At 38.7% G+C, this 20,400-nt stretch overlaps 1 protein-coding gene across 1 annotated transcript in view; it reads right to left on the bottom strand.

Moving 5' to 3' along the window:
- The window catches only part of INTU (inturned planar cell polarity protein), a 31,258-nt gene extending 11,441 nt beyond the window's left edge, over positions 1–19,817 (bottom strand). The window contains exons 1-11 of the mRNA XM_083367372.1: positions 19,602–19,817; positions 15,181–15,764; positions 13,945–14,030; positions 12,585–12,785; positions 11,539–11,657; positions 10,775–10,864; positions 10,390–10,467; positions 9,259–9,439; positions 6,905–6,958; positions 5,331–5,393; positions 633–851 (exon numbers count right to left, since the gene is read on the bottom strand). Coding sequence (XP_083223498.1) covers positions 633–851; positions 5,331–5,393; positions 6,905–6,958; positions 9,259–9,439; positions 10,390–10,467; positions 10,775–10,864; positions 11,539–11,657; positions 12,585–12,785; positions 13,945–14,030; positions 15,181–15,764; positions 19,602–19,690 — 1,764 coding nt within the window. The 5' untranslated portion in view covers positions 19,691–19,817. The remainder of the gene's footprint in view (positions 1–632; positions 852–5,330; positions 5,394–6,904; positions 6,959–9,258; positions 9,440–10,389; positions 10,468–10,774; positions 10,865–11,538; positions 11,658–12,584; positions 12,786–13,944; positions 14,031–15,180; positions 15,765–19,601) is intronic.
- Positions 19,818–20,400: the final 583 nt, after the last annotated feature.

The raw sequence follows: 20,400 nt of genomic DNA, 5'->3' as shown, positions 1-20,400 counted from the left end.
ACAATTGTCCTTTTTAATGACCACCCAAAGTTATGACAGTGCTGAAAAAGTAACTTTACAACTGGCCCTTGTACTTATGACTACAGCAGCATCTCTGCAGGACCAATATTAGCACTCCACAACTGGCAGGCATTTATGAGCATCACAGCATCCCATTGTTACATGATCACCATTTGCACAGTTCGCAGTTGGCTTCCAAAAGAAGGGTCAATGGAGTAACTGGCAGTAAAATTGCAAGTTGTGGTTACAGGACCTCTCACTTAATGCCCATATCACTTAGTAATGGAGTTTTCAGTCCCAATTATGGTCATTAAATAAGATTACCTATAAATACAAAGCTACTTCACTCATAGACAAAGTGTTGACTGTGCATGTGCTCATGGAGGAGCCATCAGAGAAGCTATAGTGAGCCTTCTAGAGGACATAAATGCCTTAATGACTTGAGGAATGGTACTCTGCTTGCCTTCGAAATTCTCTGCATCCCTTTGAAATGCTTTGCACAGCATTACACTTGAAAGCTTGGCACAGGATTACATAGATGGAAATTTACTATATTCTCACTACAAGCTGCATTGCATCAGTTAGGAATAGCAAAGACTACACAAAGCAATATACATGCTATAAAAACCTACCAAGCCAACAATGAGTAAGAAGTATCTTGCTATGGGTTCTTGGAATCCCTCATATGAAGTTTGAGAACTCTGAAGATGATGTTGCGGAAATACTTCTCTCCATATTACTAACTGACCGATTCGTTGTTCTGCTGCTAGGGGCAAAAGGCAATAATGCCTGCTGTACAATGCAATATCAATAAGGTCCTCCTTCGGCAAGTGACTACTAATTAAATATCCCTAAAAAAAAATACATTATTATACAGCCATGCACCAGTTTTTTAGAACCTCTTACGTTGTAAATATTATATTAGTTCATATATTTTTAAAAAATTACTACATAGTCACAAAACTCAATCCAAACCAATTGAGTGATAAAAAAAATTAAGAATTGTCAATTTTTCTGATAATGTTGGTAACCATATTCAGATAAATTGAGTTGTACAAAATTAAAAACCATTCTTCCATAGCTCAGATATCTCAGAAAGGCAATAGGTTTGACAGTATATACCGTATATACTTGAGTATAAGCCGAATTTTTCAGCCCACTTTTTGGGCTGAAAAACTCCACTTCGGCTTATACTCCAGTCAACAAAAAAAAAAGAACTGTCCCTTCGTTCGGAACAGGCTGCTGAGAGAAGGGAGCGGCAGAGCCTTGCAGAGCTGGCGGCAGTCCAGCGTTGTTTCTCCCCCTCGTGCGTGCGTGTGTGTGTCAGACCCACGGGAATGGCTGGTAGGGAAGCGGCATTCCGGCATTCCCCCCCTTCCTGTGTGTCGAGCCCACGGGGCTTCACACACAGAGAAATGCAACTAGCCATTCCTGCGGGTCTCACACACACACACACACACACGCCGCCGGGCTTGGCTCCTCGGCAGGAGGGGCAGCCCCCGCCGTGCCCCCCTCCCGGCCCGCAGCGCCGCACCGCCGCCGCTTCCTCCGGGCAAGTCGGGGGGGCTTGCGGGGCGAAGGCACCGGCCAGGGGGCAGGCAGGGCGGGAGGGCGCGAACTCACTGCCGCCGCCGCTTTCCCCCCATCTCTCGCTCGCCCGCTGCCTCGCCCGTTGCGCCCCCAACTCACCGCCGCCGGCGCTTCCCCCCCATCTCTCGCTTGCCCGCTGCCTCGCCCGTTCCGCCCCCAACTCACCGGCCGGCGCTTCCCCCCCATCTCTCGCTTGCCCGCTGCCTCGCCCGTTCCGCCCCCAACTCACCGGCCGGCGCTTCCCCCCCATCTCTCCCTTGCCCGCTGCCTCGCCCGTTCCGCCCCCAACTCACCGGCCGGTGCTTCCCCCCATCTCTCGCTTGCCCGCTGCCTCGCCCGTTCCGCCCCCAACTCACCGGCCGGCGCTTTCCCCCCATCTCTCGCTTGCCCGCTGCCTCGCCCGTTCCGCCCCCAACTCACCGGCCGGCGCTTCTCCCCCCATCTCTCGCTTGCCCGCTGCCTCGCCCGTTCCGCCCCCAACTCACCGGCCGGCGCTTCCCCCCCATCTCTCGCTTGCCCGCTGCCTCGCCCGTTCCGCCCCCAACTCACCGGCCGGCGCTTCCCCCCATCTCTCGCTTGCCCGCTGCCTCGCCCGTTCCGCCCCCAACTCACCCGCCGGCGCTTCTCCCCCCATCTCTCGCTTGCCCGCTGCCTCGCCCGTTCCGCCCCCAACTCACCGGCCGGCGCTTCCCCCCCATCTCTCGCTTGCCCGCTGCCTCGCCCGTTCCGCCCCCAACTCACCGGCCCGCGCTTCCCCCCCATCTCTCGCTTGCCCGCTGCCTCGCCCGTTCCGCCCCCAACTCACCCGCCGGCGCTTCTCCCCCCATCTCTCGCTTGCCCGCTGCCTCGCCCGTTCCGCCCCCAACTCACCGGCCGGCGCTTCCCCCCATCTCTCGCTTGCCCGCTGCCTCGCCCGTTCCGCCCCCAACTCACCGGCCGGCGCTTCTCCCCCCATCTCTCGCTCGCCCGCTGCCTCGCCCGTTGCGCCCCCAACTCACCGGCCGGCGCTTCCCCCCCATCTCTCGCTTGCCCGCTGCCTCGCCCGTTCCGCCCCCAACTCACCGGCCGGCGCTTCTCCCCCCATCTCTCGCTTGCCCGCTGCCTCGCCCGTTCCGCCCCCAACTCACCGGCCGGCGCTTCTCCCCCCATCTCTCGCTTGCCCGCTGCCTCGCCCGTTCCGCCCCCAACTCACCGGCCGGCGCTTCTCCCCCCATCTCTCGCTTGCCCGCTGCCTCGCCCGTTCCGCCCCCAACTCACCGGCCGGCGCTTCTCCCCCCATCTCTCGCTTGCCCGCTGCCTCGCCCGGGACCAGCGGTGGCGCAGCAGCCCAGCCAGCGGGCGGACGGGCGGAGAGAAGCCCGGCCCGGAGGGGAGGGGAGGGAGCGGAGTCGCCGGGGCCCACGTGGAAACAAGGCTTTACTGCCACACACACACACACACACACACACACACAGAGACGGAGGGAAACAAGCTTGACTGAGGAGGGAAACAAGCCCCTCCCCCCCTACACACACACACGCACGAGGAGGGAAACAAGCTTGACTGAGGAGGGAAACAAGCCCCTCCCCCCCCACACACACACACGCAGGAGGAGGGAAACAAGCTTGACTGAGGAGGGAAACAAGCCCCTCCCCCCACATACACACACGCACGAGGAGGGAAACAAGCTTGACTGAGGAGGGAAACAACGCTTGACTGCCACCCCCCCACACACACACACCCACGAGGAGGGAAACAACGCTTGACTGCCGCCTTCCTAGCAGACCTCCCCATTCCTGTTAGAAATGGAACCCAGTACTTCTAGTACTCCTGCACCAATGGAGCCCAGTACTTCTAGTACTCCTGCACCAATGGAGCCCAGTACTTCTAGTACTCCTGCACCAAAACAAAGACGCAGGTCATACGAAGCTGCTTTCAAACTAAAGGTTGTGTCAAGAGCAGAAAAAAGCAATAACAGTATTGCAAGTAGGGAATTTGGTGTTGATGAAAAACAAGTGAGGGAGTGGCGGAAAATGAAAGCTGAGTTGGAAAAGATTCCAAAGGCAAAAAAAGCTCGACGTGGTTTAACAACTCCATATGTGGCTCTAGAGACTGAATTGCATGAATGGGTTATGGAGTGTCGTCAAAATGGTTACTGCGTAACACGCATGGGAATTCGCTTACGTGCCCTTCAAATGGCTAAAGATGACAAATTAAAAGTACCAGGCATTGAAAATTTTGTTGCGTCAGCAGGATGGTGTACTGGCTTCATGAATAGGTATGGCCTATGTTTGCGGCAAAGAACAAAGATTTCACAGAAGTTGCCAAAAGACCTTGATGAAAAAGTGATGTCATTCCATTCATTCATCATAAAACAAAGAAAGATCCATAACTATGACCTGGGAGATATTGGGAATATGGATGAAACACCTATGACCTTTGATCTTCCAAGCAACAGAACCGTGGCAAGTTTGGGAGACAAAACTGTTTTACTCAGAACCACAGGTAATGAGAAAAACCATTTTACAGTTGTTCTGTCATGTTTGGCTAATGGAACTAAGCTGCGGCCTGTCATTATTTTTAAAAGAAAGACCTTGCCTAAAAAGGTCAAATTCCCACCACGAATTACAGTGCGCCCACATGTTAAAGGCTGGATGGATGAAGATGGAACAAAAAAGTGGCTGGAAGAAGTTTGGAATAGACGACCAGGAGCAGCCTTAAAGAAAAAACCATCATTGCTAGTTTGGGATATGTTCAGAGCCCACACATCTGATGACATAAAAACATTGGCAAAGTCTTCTCAAGTTACTTTAGCCGTTATTCCAGGTGGGCTTACATCTGTATTACAGCCCTTAGATGTGTGTTTAAATAAACCTTTCAAAGACCGTGTGCGAAAGATGTGGTGCGAATGGATGTCATCTGGTCAAGCCCGACTAACAAAAGGTGGAAATATGATGAAGCCTGACATAGAACTGATAGCAAAGTGGGTTCGTGATGCATGGGAAGAGATTCCAGAGGACATGGTGAAGCACGCCTTCAGGAAATGTGGCATAAGTAATGCTATGGATGGCAGTGAAGACACTGCTTTGCATGAGGAGGACAACTGTGATAGTGATGACAGCGAACTCTGTGACAATGTATATGATGATAACCTCACACCAGCTACAGCTGCAGCTCTGTTTGCAGATACAGATGAGGAGGAGGAATCCAGTTTTGAAGGATTTTGATGCTTGTGTTTTAGCTTGGTTGCTTATTGAGTTAAGGTTTTTGTACATTTAAAGTTATTGTTAATACTTTAATATTATATATTGTTTTTGTTGAATATACTGATAATATATTGTTTTTGTTGAATATACTGATAATATATTGTTTTTGTTGAATATACTGATAATATATTGTTTTTGTTGACCCTCTTTTCCACATGCCTCAATTAAAGCAATTTTATTGTTATCTACCTGTATTTTTATTTTTGAAATTTACCGTGAGCTGCTGCATTTCCCAGCCTCGGCTTATACTCGAGTCACCAACTTTTTCCAATTTTTGGGGGTAAAATTAGGGGTCTCGGCTTATAATCGAGTCGGCTTATACTCAAGTATATACGGTACATAGAAGACATACATCCAAACCCATCTTATGTCTTATTGTGATTTAAAAATCTTTTTTTCCTCGATTAACACCTTGTATATGGTTCAGTTAAAGTTGGTTTTGTTGTTTTAATGTAATCATTTTACCAGAAAGCAATAAAGTTTGCAAAAGCTTACCTTGTAGAAGAGACATGAGCCTAAAAATGTATATTGTCGTCTCACATCATAGTAATCTTCAGACTATAAAAACAAAGATAATGAAGTAAAACTTTTGGATTTTAACTGATCCAATATATAGTTTTAGAATATTTTAAGAATAGAATATTTCTAATTTTGCCTTATTTACTTGACCAGCAGGATGTATAATTTGTTACAGAATATGATGCAGTATATTCCACAGAAGACACCAACTGAACAAATACAGTGAATATGCCTAGGACAGTTTTGTATGGTTATCTGGAAACTTGTATGCTTGTGAAACCTGAGGAAGTAGAATGGACTTCAGGATTGTGTGCTCAACCACCTGTTTATAAGAATCAGGTCCTATCTGTGGATCCATGCGGTGACATCTTCTTCTTTAAAGGAGGACATTATTAGACAGCCTTGAAGTGTGGGCCTTTCTTAAGAAGCCATTGCTAGACCCAATGATTTTGGAAAATTTCTATTTGGTCTCCAACTTTCTCTGTTGGAGAAAACTGCAGAAAATCCTGGAGGAAATTCATTATCTGAACCACTTTCATTCAGATTTCAGACTGGGTTACCAAATGGAAACAGGAAATGATTGTGCTTGTGAATGACCTGGAGCAGAGCCATGATGAAAATAGTATGTCCATTTTTGTACTCATTGATTTGTCAGTGGCTTTCAATACTATTAATCAATATTAAGAGTACTATTTTGTGGTGGTTCATTCCTTGTGCCCAATTTCAACTGGTTTTAATAGGCAAAATCGTATCCTTAGCCCCTGATTTATAGGATGCAATGAGTCTTGATGCTCTCATCCCTTTTGTTCACTATTTACATAAACTGGGGGATTAAAATGAATTTATTATGACTCTACAATTCAAAATTATACTTATGACTATTATATAGGCCTAACAGATGTTACTGTGTATGTTTGCAGTTAATAACAAGATCTGCAAGTAGATATTTTATACATAAATGACCCATATGTTGGAAATAAATATTGAAATGTTTTTTAAAAGTAATTCATCTACATTTCTTTAACCAAAACATGAATGATTGGTATTCCATATTTTAAGAACGTCAGCCTATTTGGATTATCTCATCTTTTCCTACATTTTTTCCTAATTCACCTTTTCATTTTTGTTCCTTTTCCTTTCCATGTCCAGTTCTTATTAAACATGCTGTAATTTGCCGTTTTTCCTTACTTTTTATCTCTTACGGATTTTTTTTTAGGAAAAAATAGAAAATGATAGTAAGCAGGAATAGCAACTATGTGGAATTTGGATTTAGGAAGAACTATTTTTTATGTGCCCCTCTCACCATTAATTCATCCTCTCCCTTTGAACTACACGACCAAAGCAAGAGTAAGGAAAAAGAGGAGCACAATGATATGAGCAGTGCCTCCATTGTAGCACTGATGAGTTCCCAGTGAGCAATCCCAATTCTGGCTCCTACATGAATAACTGGCATACTACTGAAATTAGCAATTTTAAAGTACTTTCCTTACTAAATAGATGAAGAACTGTCATGAATGCACAAAACGCCCAGTTAAAAATAAAATCTTTACCAATTCTGCAAATTCTGCTGCCTCCAGGTCACTCAGAGCTGCATCAATTTCTACCTAAAATAGATAAGCAGAAAACATTCATATAGGTTCATATATGTTTGTGTACTTTGTCTTCCCCTCCTCCCTATCTTTTAACAGTATGTATTACTGTTGTTATTTATTGCTTTCTTATTTTAATGTGTACTAGTTTTAATGTTTATAAGCTACCCAGAATCATCTGTGGACAAGATGGGGGGCACATAAATTAAACAAAGAAACAAGTAAGCAAGCATGACTTTTGTTTCCGGACTTGAAAAAGCTTCTTAATGCTGAACAATATCTCATTACACACAACTGCATGTGTTAGTACAGAATAATTAACAAAGTAAGTATCAGAAAAGTGTTGGAAACTGCTGTAAGCTGGATCGAAAGAAAAATTTACAATAATTATGCATTGCTTGTTTTACAGATAAAGCAAAAAAAAAATACTTTTTAAGCCTCCAATGCATTGCTTAATGTTAAGACATTGACTCTCATGCTAATGAATTACAAGGCACAAAGTTGCCTTGAAATGTGGCATAATACGTAAACGAGTTATTAGAAAAATCTTTTTCACTAAATCATTAGCCTTTGTCTCAATGGAATGTTTTTCACAAATTCTCACAAAGTATCTTAATTCTGCCTAAGAAATCATTTTTATTTATATAACCTAGTAATTATCTCCCAAATGTAAAAATATTGTCCATTTTAAAATTTGTCAGAAAGCAAAGACACTGTACAATAGTCTGAAAAACAGTTTTTAACCAAAGTTGCCAGAATTGTTAGCTACACAGCTAGTGCTTATATCATTTATTTCCTCTGTTCTTTTATGTCTGCTACTGAAAACAAATGACATTTCCCTATTTTGGGAAGTCACTTTTTCTTACTTCTTATTATAGATATATCATAACCTGCCACTTTTCTGACATGGTCTGTTGTTTCTTGAAAACCAAAAAACCCCCAAATATTGAAACGTCATACCACAACAGATTCTGTCAGAAATGTATGAGGCCAAGAAAAGCTTTAAGTAACATTTTAAAATTGTCCCAGTCTTGAATAGCTAAAACATCATCTGCTTCAAGAATGGGACTTATATGCTGATTCCAGTTTGTCAGTAATTTCTATGTAAATACATTATGCATACATAGGGAGAGAAAGAGAGAGAGCAATGCAATAATATAGGTTTTAAAACATAAACTTTTGAAAAATATTATACAGATCACGTATTATTCTGTGAAAAAGCATCCTGAGTCTTAGTTTTTACTTATTTTGCCCCTGAATGTTAACATAGTTTCATGTGGATTCTATATAAAGAATCCAAGTAAACAAACAGCTGTTTTATTCCTTTCATAAACAAAGAACTGCAACATGGGATAAGCTAGCATGAAAACCTAATTGCACCTTTAAATCTATAATAGATTAACTATTTTAGCTGCAGTAACTACAACCAAATCACCTCTAATTAGTGAAAAAAATTCTCACATCATTATATGAATATTCTGATATCTTCTTTCAATTGCTTCAACTCAGTAATATGTGAGGGCTTACTTGCATCAACTTATTCTTTCAGATCCTACAGCAACATTCCCACTTTGTTCAGGTCTGTGCTTGACTATTCCAAAACTTGTGTTTTGTTCTTGTTCATTCATTCTTTTGTATACTTTCTTGAATGCATGGGCACATAGTCATGCAACAAACCACACTGGCGGTTCAGGTTCAACTGACAAAGGTTCTGTACATTTTTTTGATAAAAGGCAGATTGATAATTTCTTCAAAGATCAGAAATCATTTAGATCCTGAGAAAGCAAAGCATCTCCAAACAATGACACTATGAGTTTCATGCTTGACAGCTGTTATGAAGATCTTATTATGGAATGTGTGCTTGCAAGACACAATAATACTTATGTAGTCCAACATTTTTAGTTTTGATTTGTCTGTCCATACATCATTACTCCAGAGGTTTGGATCTGGGTGCTATTTGTTAAGCTTAAAAGTAACATTAATATTTTTCTTAATGAGCAGTGGCTTCTGCCTTGTAACTATCTGATGAATTTCTACTAGGCATAGCATGCGCTCTGCACTTTACCAACTAAATATTCAGAAATACAAACTGTGGGTACATGCTATTTGGAGCTACAATTCAGGAGATGTGATCTAGTATATTATGACTATTTGAATTTACTATGGTAATTCATATATATGTTAGCTAGGCAACCTAAGAGGTGAAACAATACTGAGTCAGAATATTTTGGCACACGAATGAAAATGTGTATGTGTATCTTGGTAACTTCAATTAGACTAATGTCCAATTTTTAAAAATCTGTAATCAAACTTACTTTAATATTTGGGGGCAGCAGCAGCCATCGTACTCCTGGAAAGTTGTATAAAAGTAATGAGCTGTTATCATAGTGATAAGAACCAGGGTTGGCATTGGAGTTGGTATGCTGAAGAACTTGCTGGAAAAACAGGCTGAAGAAGTAATCCAATCGAGAAGTATTTCCTGCCTGACAAAAAGCACTGAACAAGCAAACAAAAAGTTTGAAAAAATGAGAAATATACTAGCTCTTGGTATAATCTGTCTACCTAGCATAAGATATTTTATGACATGATATAGGAAGATTTGAGAAATCAGAAAATGAAAAAACAAAGAAGGAGAGAGGTACTGGATAGGGCAGTATGAAAAAGAAAGGAAGGAAAATTCAGTTGTAGAAATTTTTAAAATCAATACTAGTTATTTTAAATTTAATCATTCTCCTACGTGGAATGCTCTGATTATTGTTGTTCTGGTAAAGGTACAATCTTTATAAGCTAAATATATCCATGCTCTTTTATGAGACAATATTACTTAATATGAAAGAATATATACATGACTTTCAAGATGCTTTCACTTTTACATTGTTTAAACTTTGTTTAGTGGCTATGGCATAAAGGATAAAAATTCATGTACTAGATGATGTTGGGGTTAGAAAAAGCTTCTTGTTGAGAAAAATATTCCATACACAGGTCAAAATGTGCAAGAGCAGATCTCTTTCAGATTCTAAATGGAGCTTCTGAAACAGTTTGAGATTCCAATAGGAAACTGATCTTTAAAGAATGTAAGGGGGGAAAAATTAACAAATAAAATGACTGTGAGCAACTTGCTTTATTATGAAACACTGAGAAAGTATAATGAAATATTTAACTTGGTTTATTCAGAAATTCATCTTTATGATGCTATTTAAAACAGAAGTATATCTAGCAAATAAAGCTACACTTTATCACCTTAGAGTTTAAATAATTTGAATTTGATTTTTCAGTTTCCCATTTTGCAGAGCAAATCACATGTGACACTGACAGAATTTTCAAGCACAATTCAAATATGACTAGATCTGTCCATTAAAATAAAATCCTACAAGTACATTTTAAACAATGTAAGTATGCAACTCTGCATAGGCTTAGTTACCATGGTCCAGAATTGGAATGCTTACCTATCCAAGGAACTGTACATGAATGTCAATGTTCTCACAACATCTGTAATCATGTTCCTTAGCTGAGACAGAGGTACACTAGAAAACCAGAATAATCCTTTAGATAATTTTTCTAACAGAATAAATACATATAAAGGAGAAGCATAAAATAGGAATAGCACACAATCCAGTGTCATTAAAAGCAAATAAAAGGACATGAGCAAATTTTGGGTGTTCTATTTTTAAAATATTGTTATCTATTAATAATTTTGTTACATGCCATAAAAGACCAGTTATATTTTATAACAATCATCTTAGGATAGTCTTTTGATTTTAGTAAATATTTATGAATAATTTTAGGGACCAAATTTATGTAGCAAAAAAGGAGAAAAATATAGAAATGTACCTTTCAGCTGGAAGGCCAATTATGAGCAGCTTGTCAGCCTTCTTCCAATAAGCCACATGGATCAATTTCCCACATAAAAACATAGATGAACTATAAAAAGTCAACAAAATAATCAAGAAAATGTGGTCATGCAATTATATCATTACAAAATTGTGTCGGCATCATGCATAAAAACTCAGTTTCTTTTCTATTTTAATTTTTAAGCAATACAGTTAATTGCTAAAATTCTTCCCATCAGGTTTTTTTTTCTTATTCTCCTATGTGTATATTATCTTAATAGGCAGCTTGGACTATACAAATGACATAACAGATGCCAAGCCAGTACTACTCTATGATTTGTCATATAATTCAGTGTTGACAACTTTTGATAGCCAGGGTCATATTTAGAATTTTAGGAGGATTGGACCAAGTACAATTTATTTATTTTACAATACTTAGCTTACAATACTTAACCAGCTCTTATGATCCTAAATTGTTAAAATACAAAAAACAACAACAAAAATATAACAATAACTTGACAGCCTATTAATAATGTTCAACAACATTCAACTTGATTTGATGGTCTTTTATAAAATGATATGTCTATTTTAGGGTATATAGTATATTATTTTCCTATTTCAGGTAATAGTTTTCAATAATCATGGTTTATGAGAGATAAGGGACAGCAAATTTAAAACAAAGATATAAACTTATTAAATTCTAAAGAAAAAGATCAGAAATCTGATGATGGTGGTACAAAAATGATAAATAAGAACAATACTTGCCTAATTATTTGTGTTCCAGTTAAGTTTTCCAGTATGTCACATAGCGTAAGAAATATTCCTCTTACACTTTTTATTTTTTTAGATGCTTCTGACATGGGATATTGGTAAAGAATTTCTTGCTGTCAAAGAAATGTCAGTTTGTGTATCAATTAAGAAAATTACGGGAAAATCTGTATCCATAATTAAAATTGATTTTTCATGATTTTGTCTAAAAATCTTCACCAGAGAAATCTGTTTGGCATGTATTGTAAAAACCCAAATTCAAGAATAAAGGCTGCATTCCTTGGGAAATTTGTGAACACAATTTGCTAGTACATTTCATTACTGCTGATTTTATAAATATATATTATATGATTTGCTTCCTTTTTTAAATTTTATAATACAGTCACTTGCAATTAAAAGGTTTTTAATGTAAGCCGTGTTAAAAAGTAAATGTTTTGTGAAAATCAAGAGACTATACATTATCTTATTGAATTCAAGTTCTACTATGAAACCCCACTTTAGTGGACTAGACAGGTGTCTGCTATCCCCCAAACTCCCCAAGTGACATTACAAAATTATGTAAATCAATACTTATGATGTCACTCTCCTCATCGGTGAAATGATATTATACACTTTGTTCAGTTACACATGAAGTCTGTTGCATCAAAATTCAGAAAGCTGAGATTATAATACTGACATTTCAAGATATAGAATTCCTCCCAAACCGCCTAAATATAGTCAAGAATTTTAATCCAATTTAAAACCCACTTTGCAATTTTTCTCTTTTAAATTATAGGTCCTCAAGCTATTTATAGGTTTCTCGTGGCTACTTAGATTCTAGGCTGATCCTTTTTTAAATTCCATCCCCAGGTTCTGCCACTCTTTTTTCTTAAAATTATATATGATTCTTGCTCTTTTCCCAATTTCCACAGTTTCTTGATAAAGATATTTATTTCCACTGCCTTTTTGTTTTATTTCTGTTTGTATTATTATTGGTCACCTTTCTTGTTTAAAGGCAGGATATATGCACTATTTTAGAAATTATTTTAGAAATATATTCTTACCTCATCAGATGAATCAGATTCCAAGTTAAGTGAGAGATACATTATAATATGCGGTATACTTTGTAGAGAGAATTGCAGATCATTATTATGGTCTCTCCACAGCAGTTTCACCAAGTTGCTTTCAGAGGATTCTGTCTGTTTACTCCTTGACTGAGATGTGCCTGTTGGTTCAGATGCTGCTATTTCAAATGTAAATTTCAGCTGTTAAAAGAATAATATTTTCACTGGGAATAATTTGGATCTTTAGAAATGTTTTCTAGACAGGTAGTAGATTTAAATATACAGAACAGCTAGGATCAGTAACCCATGGTTTTCATAAATATAATGAAGTAATTAATCCAAATTATTCACTATTAACTACAAAAGTAAAACCTGTGATAGCAAAGACTTGAAGTACACACAGCTGTATAATTTAAATGTAATCTGCTTTCAGATTTTTTAAAAATAGAGTATAGACATGTTTTAAACAAGTTAAATTGGAATCACCAAGTGATACTCAGTATTATGAATTGCTGAATGATGTCTTTTTTCCTTTCTTCTCACTGTGATAAACATCACTTAATGTAATTATTATTCATTCATTAGCTTTATGATTTGATTTTCTTCAAATAAAAGTTGACCTTCAGCACCTATGCACCACCCATTCCTATTATTCATCTGTGCATTTTTCACATTTGTCCCTATATTGTTATGATTACTTTTCAAATCTTCATGACTATTAAGCTTTTTAAGACTCTACATCACTAATTCAGAGAATACAGTGCCATATTTTCAAGATATAGAAGAGTCCCAAATCCTCTAAATGTAGTTGTTGTAAATGATGTTTACAGCTGCATTTGATTATGGAACTATGTCAAATGGTAAAAAAGGCATTTCTCCACTTTAGGAGAGTGAAATAAAGGAAATAACAAAGATCATACCTTAACCGCTCAGGCAACAATATGTCTGTCCAATCTTTCAGCTTAGTGCTAAAAATGTTAATGCCTCTCCCTGACCTTATTCCTGTCTTATTAAATTTTAATCTAGGTAGGTAGACAGGACCAGCTGGAACAGAATACAATCGTTGTTCTAAACATACATTCCTTGAAAAAATACATATGAAATATATATTTTATTTTCAAGATCATCCAAATTTTATCCTTTTTAGTTAAAGGAATATGACTAGAAAAGAGCGTGAGAGACTCACGATAGTTAGCAACTAAAATATGTGTTCTCTTCTGCAAATCAGTGCCTTGGCAACAACTTACTTTTGTCAAGGATTACAAAGAAAGTTGTGTTTCATGTATGATTCATATAGAAAACTAGTATAAAAAACTTCATGTTTGCATGTTTGTCTAAATTAAAATCAACTGAAGTATACCTGCATAGGACCAGGAATACAAGACAAAATCCTTTCTATATTTTCAGAGTTTACATCAACATCATTTACAGCAACAAGGACATCTCCTGAAAGCAAAAGAAAAAGCAACATTAAGGAAGCAGACAAAATAAAATTCCAAACAATGAGTAGGATGTTTCTAAATAACATTTAGGCTGATTTATACGCATGCATTAAAGATAAATATTTATTTCATTCAAGACATATACAGTATGTAATTATCTGCTTTCTTTGCTTCCGTTTTCAGCAATGTATTTGCTCTAACAGGATATGAGTAACCATCAATTCCAAATACTTTAGGTCTAATAAGGGGTTTCCTCTTTTAGCCACAAAATTTTCTAATTTTCTCCTCACGACAACTGCCAGTGGTTTTTTTTTGTGTGTGTGTAGGCTGGGAATCATTTGTCAATTTTGAGTCAAAAGGACCTTACTAGAGTAGAAGTAAAAACAGATCGGCCTATAAAATAGCAACTGCTGTATTAGAGTAAGATAGCATGCTTTCCAAAGTGCTAATCTGGATTTAAATAAAATTGGTTATTAAAAAATCTGCGTTACTCAATTTTTCCTTTTACTTAGGTCTTTATGAACATTCTATAAAAGTAGAATTCATTGTCAATAATGTATGTTTATTTTACATCTCAGGGGCTTAAGGATTTAATTCTAGCTAGCAATCAAGAGTTAGCCTGTTTGCCAAGATACCATATCCTTACAAAATAATATACTGTATCCTATTCAAAATATTTTCAGCTATATATGGTCTTCCATTTTTGTCAAAGAAAACAAAAAGGATTTTTCCTTTCTTCCTGCTATCCTACGTATCATACCTATATCTAGGTAGGTAAGAGGTGCGGTGGTTAGCAATAGATCCTCCTGCTCCTAATATCTATTGCAATTCCATTGGTTGCTTTTGTGTATACTATAAACAGAGTTAACAAGAAACTTCTGATCAGGGAAAAATATTATTAAGGCCCAGAAAGAACATCTATCAGGTATACTTCTTGTTGAAATTTTAAAAAAATGTTCAAGATATAATTTGACTTCCTAGTATGTTCTTGCTGTATTATGTATAACGTGAAATGTTTTATTGTTCAAATAAGACTAATATCTCTCAATCCATGACATATTCCTTAATTAGAAGACCAATCCCAAATTTGAAATAAGCCCTTCCATCTTCCACAATAGTGGTTTTGTCAGAAGTGTGTAAAATGTTAAACTTACCAATTAAGATTTGTCCAGATTTTATTGCTGAGCTTCCTGGGATCAAACCATGTACTATAATTTTTTTTCCATTAGTACTTCTAGATTCAGTAACATGACTATATTTTTCAGCTGCTGTCCATGGTGATTGGTGGACAATTCCTATTAAAGATTCTAGAAGTTCAGGTTGGTTCCCTGTTGTAGCATTTGTGGCTTTCTGTGGGTTTACATAAATGTAGATGTCTTTGTACAGCTGTTGCTCAACATCTGCCATCTTATGACAAGAATGGTGTTTCAGTATGGATGCTGGGCCATAATTATGGACACAGTTTTCACTCCTTGCTTTCTTCTTTTCAGAATGCCTCAGAAGACCTTTATTCTTTAATAAACTAGTAAATTGTTGCAATCTATGTTCACTCTTCCTGTCTTTTATAGCTTTCTCATGAAAAATCTCAGCTTCATTTTCATTAAATCTCACATGGTTCATCATAGATCTAGCAAGAGAACTGTTGTGAACGATGGTTTCCTCTTCATCCTCAGTTAGTTCTAGGTAGAATAATTCTCCATTTTTCTGTACACTATCCAACCACTCAGGTTCAATGTCACTATGAACAAGATGACAAAAGTATATTTAATTCATAATTAACATAAAAACTGTAATAAAGTGCAGAAGAAGACCAAGAAACTATCACTCAAAAGATTTACTACTTGGATGCTTCAAAAGCATTGGACACTGAAACTGACACTTTTGGCACAACATACAAACAGATAAGGTTAATTATGATAGCAATGGTTTTGAATATTGATCATGATTTTTAAAATATAAAATGTGCATGTGTGGAGGTTGGCGGATTCTAATCTGAGGGGTCCTTGGTGGTCTCTGAGTTTGTTTTTTTGCAGATGTTTCATTACCCAAACAAGGTAACATCAATGAGTAGCACTGATGATGTTACCTAGTTTGGGTATTGAATTTCTGGAAGAAAACAACGAAGCTCAGAGAGCACCAAAGACCTCTCATTTCAACCCTGAACTACATATATTCTCTTTTATTGGGTTCTAATTTATTCTGCTGCATTGGGCATTATAATAACCTATGTCATTCATTTTATTAAAGTCACCATAACAAACCCCTTTTGCAAATTAGGAATTCAACATTATTACCTATCTGCATACTGCCCAATATAATCAGGAATTAGCAGTTTGTCTAAATGCCAGCAGATTGGTTCTGATCTAATCTTGCATAGAATGCTGTTCAAAGGAGGGAGAAGCAATAGAAAAGGCTTACTTTTGTGTTCTAATGGAAACAAAGTTTCAATTAAGTTAAACAACACTTAAAAGGATGTCTTCCCCACTAATCATATTGGATGGGTGAAGGTGATCCTATTTATATTCAGGTCCCAAACCATATCAGGCTTTTAAGGTGACTACCAGCACTTTCAATTGTACTGCAATCTGTCATCTACCAACAAATGGGTTTCTGAATTTTGGACTAAAAGCAGCTTCCAAATAGATTTCAAGGGCAGTATCATTACAGTAAATTTTATGAGAGGTAACGAGGAACATGTCACAGTGCCAGGATTTCCTTCTCCAGAAAATGATGCAACTGACATGCCAGCCAAATCTGGACAAAGACCACTCCAGGAATAGCCTGTCGTTTCAGTATTATCCAAAAGTCTAGGACAACTCTCAAGTATACACCTGCTTTTTCAGAGAAAGAGCTATCGCTTCCAAAGTTACCATTAGGTTATAAACAAACTGAAGATAGCATTCCCTGTAATCCAATAGTGAATTCAATTTTAAATATTCCATATATTATATGGAAAACATTGTTAAATCTTTGCAGATTGCTAATAATTGTATGAGAGAGATGCAGCACTCTTTTTGCTGCATCAGATCAGAGATTGCAAATTGTGTGATGTGTGAACAGAGCTTGTGTTTGTTTAAAACTGGACTACACTGGTATCTGAAGGTATAGGGTTATTGCTGCATACTTCTATTCGGATGAAATGTTTCTACTTTATGCATTTAGCCGCCCAGATATGCTTGACAGTTGGATGGACGCCATGTAAATTTAATAAATAAATAAAATGCATTCCTTGCCACCTATCAGCAAAATTTCAAGATGGACAATTGATAAAAGGAAACAAAACTGGTGCTCTGAGCATGTAGATTTTTTATTTAGTATTTAATTATTGGTTTGGGATTAAAAGTGAGCATTTCCTAGCTAACAAGTCAGGACACTTCCCCATTCATTCAGAATATAAATGGGGCAAATTCTCACTCACCCTTTCAGATACAATAAGCTAGAGAGAATGACGGTCTTCCAAACAGAGACGCAAAAACTGACTTCATTATCCTATGCCAGGGGTCTTCAAACTTGGCCCTTTTATTACTTGTGGACTTCAGCTCCCAGAATTCCTCAGCCAGGCATGCTGTCTGAGGAATTCTGGGAGTTGAAGTCCATAAGTCATAAAAGGGCCATGTTTGAAGAACCCTGGTCCTATGTTGACATGCCAAGCTGTTCGTTGTGAAGAAAAGGGCCAGGGAATAGAAAAAACCTAAGAGATAATCAGTAAAGTTCCTAGATGGAGGCAACTGAAAAGCATTCCATTCGGGAAATTACAATTCCACACTTTGCGCGAACTCTGTTTCCAAACGCAACAAAGAACAGAGCGCATTTGGAAAGTTGTCATCTGAAATCATTAATTTCTAATTCAACTCCCTGTCCCGGGAATCAGCACATGCGCAGACAGAAGGCCTTAAAGGGTCGCAAAAGCTGGAAAGAAGCTTTCTCCTTACTCGGAACTGCTGGACAATGACGGAGAGCAGGAACCGCCACCCTGAGTCGAGTCACCGCCCTTAGACTCGTCATAATCCTCAGCCGACGGTTCTCGGGGAATCTCAAAAGGCCGGCGAGGCAGCGCCGTTTTCTCCATAACAAGGACAACTCAATTTCCCCCCAGATCCCTACAACTCTGCCGCCATGACACTGAAATCCAAAAAAAGCAGGACGTCACCCTCTGCCGCGTCTTGATTGGCAAAGGCTGGGGGAACCATGGCGACCAAAGACGCGCTGAGAGAACTGAGAGGATACGCTCCGCCCCCTCTCCAAAAACTCTCCCGGAAACTCCTAAATCAGATAGGATTTAAACACTAGCAGCTTTTTTTAGCTTCCCTTCTTCGCTTGGCATTTTGCCTAGATTTTTAATCACCTTGCTGGAATTATATTGCATTCTTGGAATCTCAAAAGCCTGCATACTGGTTTGTAAACGTTCAGCCTGATAAAAGAACTGCCTTCAAAAGGCAACTCTGCCCTTATGGTGACCATGGCATCATTTGTCTTTGAGAGCAAAGATTATTTTAATTCTTTCTTCAAAAGCCACCCTACCCTTGATATCCCCTTTAAGAATTGCTGTTCAAGAATACGCATGTTAACTCAGAAGTAATCCCAAGGAATCCATTTATTTATAAGGGATTTCCAATGGTCAAGTAAAATTGAAGACTACATTTTTCTGGCTTAAATCAGTGTCTCAATTAATTAACTTCTCTGCTTTTTGCGGGTGGTCGTGGTGGTTTATTTTCAAATCAGTCTTGAACTTTAAATGCCTTGCTGGCCTCCATTCTATGTTCATTGCACAAGTCCCTTTGGATTTAAAAAAACATTCTATACATTAAATCATATTTTATCTGGAACTATTCCTTGTTAGCTATTCCCAGAAACACAAAGTAACCAATCCCTGACACAGAAAGAGGAGTTGTCTTCTGCAATTTGAAAATGAATGTGTTTTTTTCCCCCTCCCTCTAGTTTTGTTTTGCATTGTTATTTAAGGCTTCATGCTTTTAACCTTATTTATGTAGTTCAGCTCAGAGATATTTTGATTAGAGCAGCATATTAGCCTTGCAAATCAATCAATCAATCTCCAATTAATATTCAAAGTATACATTTAGAAAGCTTTCCAACGTGCTCACTGGTATAAATTGTGTCACACAGATGCATGAATATTACAAGAGTTTATCTTACAATGTGCTGTATCAGGACAAAAATTAACATTCCAAAACCTGTCCACTAAACAATATTATGTGATACTTAGATAATAAGCATTACCTTTTTCACCATCTGAAAGGCAAACAATTCTCCTGTGGAAGAAACCTTTTATGTGGGAAGTTTAGTTGACAGTTTTACCACATCAATTTTGTGTGGAACTAAAAAAGAAAGAGGCCTTCTGGAACTAGTGTAATATGATGTGTAATGTAAATAAACTCCGTTGCAAATTGGAAAGACAAAATCTCCCCAAAGCGGCATTGAAAGACTCCCATCGTTTACTCAGGGTGTTGTCCTCTTACATCTGCGACCAAGTAATGCAGATTAGCAAAGTAGAAATCTGAAGCACAGCTTTTTTTTCCACTGTCAATCTCCTCCTTTCACGAACTTTCACCTTTACCTGTGAAGCAGGATGCTCTGAACCGAGTCTAAGTCTTCTAAATTCTGCGTTACCGGCCTGGGGATTCTCTGCTTCGTAGCGCGGAACATGGTGCTGAAGAAGCAAGCGCCTCTTCATTACCTGCCCCCCCAACGGCGTCCGCAACATTCATCGAGTTCCATGTAGGACGTTGCAGATCATTCCCCTAGGAAAATAATAACAGCTAAGGGAAGGAGCAATGTGGAAGTCGAAAGCTATAAAGCTTAAGAACCCCTGCCGGGAGAGTTGGAGAAAAACTACGCTCCTGTGTACGGCGCCTCCGGTGAGCTCCTCCTCCTTTAAAAAAAATCTCCATTTAGCACTTTTTGTCGAGGGTGTCAGACACTTTGTAAGCACGAAAGAAGCTTACAAAGAAATTACACAGAAGAGCTTACAAAGAAGCTCACACAGAAATTCTTCTGCAGATAAAAAAACAACAACAACAACATTGCTCTAGCTCAGTGTTTCTGAACCTTGGCAACTTTAAGACGAGTGGACTTCAACTCCCAGAATACCCCAGCTGGGGAATTTTGGAATCGAAATCCACCCGTTTTAAAATTGTCAAGATTCAGAAATACAGCCTCTAAAAAAAAACAGGTGGAGCCTTTCAGCCCTGTCCTTCTTATATTATTCTCCTGAGTCTTAAAGACTTCCCAAATTTTTGTTAACTTAGTATGTAGTGCTTTAGGGATTAGGGTAAAAAGATGCAATGTAGTTTAACCAAGTGTCAGGGCCATCCCAGGGACACTCAGTTATAAATAAATATATCAGAACCTACAGA

This window comes from Vipera ursinii (assembly GCF_947247035.1).
Source record: "Vipera ursinii genome assembly, chromosome: 7".
In the NCBI taxonomy this organism is placed as follows: Eukaryota; Metazoa; Chordata; class Lepidosauria; order Squamata; family Viperidae; genus Vipera; species Vipera ursinii.
Note: the sequence above shows the minus strand (reverse complement) of the source record. Positions and strands in the feature narration are given on the sequence as shown.